This window comes from Gouania willdenowi, chromosome 14, assembly GCF_900634775.1.
Source record: "Gouania willdenowi chromosome 14, fGouWil2.1, whole genome shotgun sequence".
Taxonomy (NCBI): Eukaryota; Metazoa; Chordata; class Actinopteri; order Blenniiformes; family Gobiesocidae; genus Gouania; species Gouania willdenowi.
Window position 1 is genome coordinate 32,593,803 of NC_041057.1, and position 9,124 is coordinate 32,602,926.

The 9,124-nt window shown below is 37.2% G+C and overlaps 1 protein-coding gene across 1 annotated transcript; it reads right to left on the minus strand.

Annotated features, from left to right (window-relative positions):
- Positions 1-2,708: 2,708 nt before the first annotated feature.
- rbmx2 (RNA binding motif protein X-linked 2) lies at positions 2,709-9,086 on the minus strand. The gene is made up of 6 exons (XM_028466358.1): positions 8,988-9,086; positions 7,033-7,148; positions 5,856-5,907; positions 5,652-5,781; positions 3,402-3,609; positions 2,709-3,333 (listed from the first exon to the last, which is right to left on the minus strand). The coding sequence occupies exons 1-6, from the start codon at positions 8,990-8,992 to the stop codon at positions 3,104-3,106; spliced, it is 741 nt and encodes a 246-aa protein (XP_028322159.1). The 5' UTR covers positions 8,993-9,086; the 3' UTR covers positions 2,709-3,103.
- Between the last annotated feature and the right edge of the window lie 38 nt (positions 9,087-9,124).

The following is a 9,124-nucleotide window of genomic DNA, read 5'->3' on the forward strand; positions in this document are numbered from 1 at the left end:
TTCAATTTTCAATTGCTAAATACGTATTTGCCTTGCGAATACAGGTCTTGCCTAGTTTCTGAATGTATTTTAAAACTCCCTGGATGATCTTTATATATTTTCCCATTTCCTGAGCTTTCAAAGGTAATTCGCTTGACCTTCTGTATTTTGTTTCTTGTTTTGTAGAACAAAAATCTTAGCTGTGAGCATCAAAAGATGTACCAGTGTATGTTGTCTGAAAGTGTGCACTGTATTTTAATGTGTTCACAAAATGAAAATATAAAAAATGTTAGAATATTATTACACTTTGTATTTCTCTGCAGATCCTTTTCCTGATTTTTATGTATTTATGTATTACACAGAAGCTCACTAAACATAAGCAAGAGGAGAAAAGATGCACAAAGCTTTTGAAGGCACAGATAGTGATAAAATGTGTTAAATGTGACTCCCTCGACATGCTGTTATTCCAGGTTGGAGATCAATAGCCAGACTTCAAATAACTAGTGAAAAAAACAGCAAATACCTGCAGCTTTTCACACTCATTGTCTAAGTTTCTTCATCGTGACTGATAGAGAAGTTAACTCTGATCTCTGTAATCAGCAATAGGAGTTCCTTTAGTTGAACACAGCTGGACAGATGTTGGTTTTTACTGACAGACACAGATCAGAGTGAGGTGAGATCCATTCCCTCAGAGACTCTGAAGGCTAATTAAACTGCTGCTAATCCACTGATCTCCTCCAACATCAAAAAATGTCCTTCCTCAGCTGCACAGGAAGTGACCTCAGCAGATCACATCTCCTGAGATGTCCATGATTTAACATCATTTTCTACAATTCAGGTCATTGTGGTTATTCTATATGTCTGTGTTCTATAGAAATAATAATATACCAATTGCAGAACATGTACAATGTTAAACTATATAATGACAGAACAGTCAGATTAGCCCCCCCCCCTGGGTGGACTGGCCATCTGGCATAGCGGGCATCGCCCCGGTGGGCCATTGACCCAAAGTGGGTCTGTCTGCTATGTTTTTTTGTTTTGTTTTTGACGAGCAAGTGGAGGCAGATATGGTAACAGGTGGCCAAAAATGGTCCAAAAGTGACAAAAACGTGGCAAGAAAAGAGTGAAAAGTGAATAAAGAGGAATTAGGTGGTACGTAATGACAAAGGGTAGCTTAAATGGGCAAAATGTGACAAACAATAGTGAAAAAGGGCAAAAATGTGGAAAAAAGAGGCAAAATGTAAAGAAAAAAGGAAACAAGTGGTATTTATTGGACAAAAGTTAGCTCATTGGGATGAAAAGTGGCCAAAAAAATTAAAGAAAGCACAAACATTGGATTAAAGTGTCACAAAGAACTTGCAAAAATGGATTTAAAAAAAAGGAAAAAAGGGGTAATTATTGGCTAAAGGTAGATAAAGTCTGAAAAAAGTGTGTAAAGGGGCAAAAATGGGACAAAGAATGTTGCAAAATGGCCAAAGGAAAAAGGTAAAAAGGGATTAAAAATTAAAATTAAGACATAAAGAGCCACATGTTGAGCATTACTGACTTAATAACAGCTTCTACATGGTGTCTGATCATGTAGTGGGCTGATCTGGACACAAAATGCCAGGGCTGAATTTTTGTCCCAGTCAACCCCTGACCCCGCCCCTTGAACTGTTCAACGTCTTTGTTTATTGCTGCTGTTAGAAGATGTGAAATGAGCAGCATTAAGATGTCAACAATAGTGTTAACTGTTCATGTAAGATCAAACTTTTACTTACAATAAGTGACTCCAGTGATGTTCAAACTCTGGTGTATGAGAGTTAGCGTCATTAGTTTAATGTATTTCATTTTTATTTCTTTAGTAATAAAAATGTAGAAATAAGGACTATTTCAGTTACATAATATATATCAGGGGTCATTAATCGCTCTGAAACTGTGAGTTATTCAAATCTAAAGTTGTACCAGTTTTAATAAACTTATTAAAAAACTAAACATTCACAGCTTCCCTTTAATTAGAAGGTAAGATAATGAAAGATGACGAGAAGTAAAAAAAAAATACTTTTTTTAAATCCATGCAATTATTTCATTTTCATAGGACATCATCCTGTTCCTATTTTATAAGCCATTAACTGACAACTTTTAACTAATCCTTAAACATGGAACATGTTTGTACAATTTAACAATTGTGTAATATTTTGCAAAAATCCATTTTGTGTTTATTTTAAAAAAAACATCAGATCTGCAGCATTTTTAACAAAAATCCTTCCACAAAAACACAATTGTCAGAATGTTTCAGTGAAAATAAACATTTAAGCTACGCTCTGATGACATCTGTCTTATATTTATCTTTGTGAGTTTGAAACCTGGCAAGTCTATTAGATTTTAGACAGAACTTATTGGTGACCAGTGTTCCTGCTAGAAAAGGCCTGAGGACCCCTCACATGGTCCCTGTGGGCTACCTGGTGCCCTCGACCACCGTGTTAATGATTCCTGATACAGAATCAGAGTTTATGCATTTTTAAATAGATTAAATGATCATTGATTAACCTGATATGAGATGATAAAGATGATAAATACACAGATTGGATGTGATTAATCCAGAAAACTAGATTATCAACCAAATTCTGTTTGGATTTCGTTCCATGTGGTGAAATGACAGTTTTCTTTCAATGAATCGACAAAAATATAAATAAGTTTTGATATAGTTTTCATTCACATGTATTTTTAAAATTATTTTAGTGGAGTTATTAAATTTCTGTGTTTGTAAGAGGTTTTTATTCAAACAAATGTACAGTCCACACGTTTAATGACGACTCATTTATAAAGTAAAAAAACATCAACTGTAACATTTTTGAATATTTGTCTAAAATAATAAATCAGTAAAAGTGTGGCACGCTTGTGGGTCTCTGGCCACGCCCCCTACAACAGGCAAACACCAGCAAATAGGTTTGAAAAAGGAAAAGAACATCTAATCAGTTGTTTAGTTTGGAAAACTGGAAAAGTCCTTTTGAAAAAAACTGTCAAAACCTTTGATTATAACAAAACTTATGTTTGAAGTGAATCAGCCACAGTTCATTCACTCCTGTTGTAGTTTTATTACTGTTTGTGCTCACTGGTTTCTTCTTCTGTGGTCTCTCTCTGCTCACTGGTTTCTTCTTCTGTGGTCTCTGTCCTGCCGCTCTGTCTCTCTTCTTCTAGGCTGCTCCCCGTCTCTGGGGGGCGCCCCCCTGTGGCTGTATTTGTCGTACGCTGCATCTTCTTTCTCCTGTTTGACACGGACCGGAGGGGAAGGCGACCGTCGCCTCTTCTTCTTCTCTTTCTCTTTCTCTTTTTCCTTCTTCTCCTTTTTCTTCTTCTTCTTTTCCTTCTTGTCTGAAATGCAGTGCAGAGTTTAAACACAGACTCATCTTATGTCAGCCACAAACAGGAAGTGACCTCACCTTTTTTGGGTTTCTTGATAGAGCAGGCTGGCTGCTCTGCTTCTGAAGAGGAGGCGGAGTCAGGGGCTACCTGGGGGGTGGAGTCAGAGGCTGTCCGGGGGGCACAGCCGTCCTCCCTCAGACGCTTTGTCACGTCATCAATGTCCTCCGAGTCTTTGGGGGGCCGATAATCTCTGACGTGGTCCACACGGATGGTCCGACCTTTAATCTGAAAGGATGCACAGGAACAGGAAGTGTCATCATGTAGATCAGGGGTTCTCAACCTTGGGGTTGTGAGACACTGGGAGGGGGTCACCAGATGCCTTTAAGAAACTAAGAATATTTTCTGAGCCATTTGAGCCCATTTTTAGGCTGGTGTCATGTTCACATCGTACTGAGATTGTATATGTGCATTACTGAAAAATGAATTTTTGCTAAAAAAATTAATAAATTCATTTTTGTTTATTTTTTATTTCAAAGTGAACGGACATGTTTTATTTGTTTATTAGATTATGTTAGGATTATAATCTCAGTACGAAGCTAAACTCAGACTGTGACACCGCGTAGCTACCGGACTCAAAACACCACTCACTTTGTTGTTGTTGTTGTTGTTGTTGTTGTTGTTGTTGTTGTTGTTGTTGTTGTTGTTGTTGTTGTTGTTGTTGTTGTTGTTGTTGTTGTTGTTGTTGTTGTTGTTGTTGTTGTTGTTGTTGTTGTTGTTGTTGTGTACACTAGTTAAAATCGTTACTCCTCTGTTATTCGTGAACAATCGAGCTGAAATTTGGTAGATATTATCTATGGATGTGTACGCATTGACGTTCGGAGCTCCATTTTCGATTTGGGCGCATCAAGGTGCCCCCCCCCCCCAAAAAAAAAATGAAAGTTGATTTCTAATTTATTTGCGAGTCAAATATTACAACGGTTGGTGGAACTGAATCATTGGCACATACCAATATATAAATGGGGCCCATTACCCCATACGTGTCACGGGGACCCCATTTTTCAAATGACTACTCCTCCGTTAGTTCTCATTAGATCAGAATGTAGTTTGGTATTGGAGGTTAGATCGGGACCAAAAAATACAGCTAGAACCGACCCAGGCCCGTGTCATAAAGCCCGACCCATTAACTTAAATTGAAGACCCGAGCGCAAAGAAAACCTGACGTATTGTTATTTTATTGAACGTATTGCTGCCGGTAGATTAGTAGCGCGGTGCCTCTATTTTAATGACGTGACTCGAGTCGTTATCACAGTTTTACAGGCTTTAATGGAGGTCGTAGTAACACCAAAAATAAACAATCAAACACACAAAGAACCGTCTCACACCGTCATACACTCACACTACCGTGGGAACAGAATCGTTCACTCTTTTCGCCGCTTACGCCCGCCCTTTCCCCAGCCTCCCAGCCAATCAACACTCAGAACACATGAAAACAAAGACACACATTGGCAGAGAGAGCTACACGTAACCATGATGCCTTCACTGCCATGGGAAATCTCAGCATCAGTTAACCACTGAAAACACACTAGTGGAACATAACCGGAACATAGAACCTAGGCTCAGGCACTAAACTCTAACCTCTATTTGGTATGAATACTCTTTTTAATAATAATAAATGAATAGTAATTAAAAATGATAAATACTTGCTAATTATATATATATATAATGTAATTGTTATTAATAATAATAATTAAATTACTTAACACTCACTATTATTTATTTTTTGGGGTATGCAATGTGCATTACTATGAATCTTACGATACTATTCAAGATTTGCATGCAACGATACGATAAATCCCGATACTAAACCATACAATATATATCGCAATATCAATAATTACAAATTTTATCTTGAAAACTTCAAAATGAAATGTTTTTAAACTTGCGAGAACAAGCAAATGGTAACTAACTGTAATTTAAGTGCAAATATCAAAAACAATGTTTATACAACTGTAAAATTACATTTTATAAAAAGAAAAGTTCAACTTTTGCTTCTACAACAGATTCTGATTCTGTCAAGTTCTTAAATTATTATTTTTTAAAATAACCACATCCATCAATAAAGGGACGATTTATGAAAATAAAGTGTCTCAATCAGTGAGTGAGGTCGTTTAACCAGGGCTGATGGTGCGTTCACTGACACCTAGTGACAGAGTGCTAACGTGCAGATGTTACCGCAATTAAATGTAGAGAAATTAATGAAATTGTTAAAGGTGGTCCAGTGAATGATTAAAGGAGGATTGGTTTATCAGTGGTCAGGCCCCGCCCACCTTGATGCCGTTAAAGTTGTCCACAGCGAGGATGGTGCTCCTCTGGTCCTCGTAGCACATGAAGCAGAAGCCCTTGGACTTCCCCGTCTTCTTGTCCCTCACCAGGTTGATGTTGACGATCTCTCCGTACCTGAAAAAAACAAACATCCTTAGTGCTGCAGCTCACCTGAGCACAGGAAGTCAGGGGGCGGGGCTAGTACATACTGGGAGAAGACGCAGATCAGGTCGCCCTCCGTCAGCTCATAGGGGAATCCTCCTGTAGGACAAAGCAGTGATTTCACACGTAGACAGGGGAACCAGGGGGCGGAGCTTATCTCACACATTCTTATCAGCTCACTGTCATCACCATAGCAACCAAAATAAAATCAACTTCTCCTTTTTCCACCATGGTTTTAGACTCCTCTGTACGGTAGAAATAGTTAGTCTTTCTAGTGTTGACTCACTGATTAATGGGAACGTGGACCATTTATTTAAAAGTTATTTAAATTGTTTCATCAAACTCTTTTAAAGTTCAAATTGTAACATGTTTATATTAGTCATTATTATTTAATAAACAGACAAATATGTCAAATATTGCATAAAATGTTGCACTATTAAACCTTGGCTAGACCGCTCGCCAGATTTGGTGTGATTGGAGCGTTTCTTCCTTTCCTGCTAAAGCTAAAGACAAAAACAAAAAAAGATGAATTTTGCAGGATTTTGAGACATTTCTCAGTAATTACAACAAATTAGGGAAAGCAGATAGAAATGGTAATATTACAATGGTAATGAAACAAAAATAAAAAAAATCCTTCATATTGATGTACTGTAATAGTTGTAATAGGAATTCTGCATTAAGTTTCATTACTGATTACTTCCAAAATAAAAGCTACTGATAGGAGAAATTGAACAATCAAAGCCATACATACATGTTTATTTATTTCATCTGTTAAAAAAAACAAAAAAAAAAACATCTGTTTTACGGCTACATGTGATAGCCACTTGACTACTTTTCAAGTCTTTATTTTGATTTCTTTTTTAAATTGAACTAAGCTCTAGTTTCCTGTAACCAACAGGGGGCGCTGTTGAATAAACTATTGCTCTTGCATGAAGCAATGGGTCAGAGTTTAGGGCTCATCTTCTCGCTTCTGTTTACTTTTATATTGAAGGATATTCATTTATGTTTCACCATCTATTATTACTTTTAACAATGGGATACACGTGTGTGGTACTTAGGTTTCTCTGACTCGATACACTGGTAAGATTACTTTTTTATTAAACATTTAATATCATATGTTTTTAGTTTAGTTTAATTGCTTCCGCCTATAGTGTAAAAGTCAACCTGAGGGTCCACATACCTCAGGTTGGGAATCGTTGTGTTAGAGGAGTGTGATTGGCTCACCAACAAAGATCCAGGCGCTGTCTCTGTACACGTTGTGCCAGGAAACGGATTCTTTGATTCCCAGATCAGCTTCACGTTCATTCAACTCATTGATGAGTTTCACCTTCGTCAGAGGACTGAAAATAAAAGAGTTAGTGAAAACACAGTTAGTGACAACACAGAGTTAGTGACGACACAGAGTTAGTGACGACACAGAGTTAGTGACGACACAGAGTTAGTGACGACACAGAGTTAGTGACGACACAGAGTTAGTGACGACACAGAGTTACTGCTCTAGGTTTGTGCTGCGACAGGTTTGAAAACACAGTTAGAGAAAAAACAGAGTTAGTGTAAACGCAGAGTTAGTGTAAACACAGAGTTACTGCTCTAGGTTTGCGCTGCGACAGGTTTGAAAACACAGTTAGTGAAAACACAGTTAGGGAAAAAACAGAGTTAGTGTAAATGCAGAGTTAGTGTAAATGCAGTTAGTGTAAACGCAGAGTTACTGCTCTAGGTTTGCGCTGCGAAAAGGTTTGAAAACACAGTTAGTGAAAACAGAGTTACTGAAAACACAGAGTTACTGAAAACACAGTTAGGGAAAACACAGAGTTAGTGTAAACACAGAGTTATTGCTCTAGGCTTGCACTGCAACAGGTTTGAAAACATAGAGTTACTGAAAACAGTTACTGAAAACAGTTAGTGAAAACGCAGTTAGTGAAAACACAGTTACTGCTCTAGGTTTGCGCTTTTTTCTTCCCACTGTCGCTAAATGCTTGTTCATGTGGAATCTTCAATTCAATTCTATTTATATAGCGCAAAATACAACAAATTCATCTCAAAGCGCTGAACAAAATATAAAGTCCATAGTAAGAAGAAAGAACCCAACATGAACAAGCATTTAGAGACAGTGGGAAGAAAAAACTCCCTTTTTTATAGGAAGAAATCTCCATGGGAACCAGGTTCAGAGGTGGCAGACATCGGCTTTGACTGGTTGGGGTTAGTGAACAAACAGAATAGGATAAAATGATAGACCATCAGAGTGTCCCAGACTTCTTGTTGGGTTCTTTCTTTCTATGGACCATATATTTTCTTAAGTTGAAAAATAAATAAATAATCATTTTTGTATCAGAGGTGGAAAAAGTATTATCCATCCAGACACCCCTAGTTTACACTGCTGACAGACACTCTACAACAGACATAGGCAACTAGCGGTCAGTCTGATTTTGTGTGGCCCCCAAAACAAATCGCCAAAAATTGTATTTCAAGAAATTGGAAGGAATATAAATCCCGACATAATACACAAAATAACTCATGTAACACAAAGCACACAAAACTAAAAAAATACACAAAATGACAACAAAGACAGACACAACAACAACTTAAACACAGCGACTAGAAAAACAAACAAACACAAAATAGCTCCAAAAACACACACTGTCAACAAAATTATACAAAATGACAGGAAAATACAGAAAACATCGCAAAAAAAAAAAAAAAAGACAACCCCCGTATTAATAGAGATCAGTCATTATTCTCAATGCTGACATAAATGTTGATAATGTGGCCCTTGGATCAGATACAATTACATTTTTGTGCCCCCCGCTGTTATAGTTGCCCACCCCTGATCTATACCGTACTGAGCGCCTCTTCGTCATATTAAAATGTGTCTGAAAGTTTCCTCTATAAGTGTAATTATTAATTATTACTAATGGGTTATAACTAATTTTGTCCTTTTATACAGCTGTCTGTATAAAGTAAAACAATTATTATTTAGAGCTTATTTTCAACGACTAAACAGTTTTGTGCTTTATACATGTTTGGCACGGAAAGGTTTTTAGACTTAAAACTGAGAGAAATTTGCCAATGGCGCTTTTAAACGGAGTCCGGTTAAAAAAGGCTGAATAGCTAATGTAAAGTTATTTATACAAGGTTACAAATCAACGTGTGAAGGAAAGAAAACAGTTTGAAACACTTACTTCATTTTGAGCAGCAGGAATCAGCGCCGGATGCTGACATTCACCACTTCCGTTTACTTCTTCTTCTTCCTCTGTATAGTATTTTATGGCGGTTGACATTACTTTAATGTCTCTGCTGCCACCTGTTGTTCAGAAAT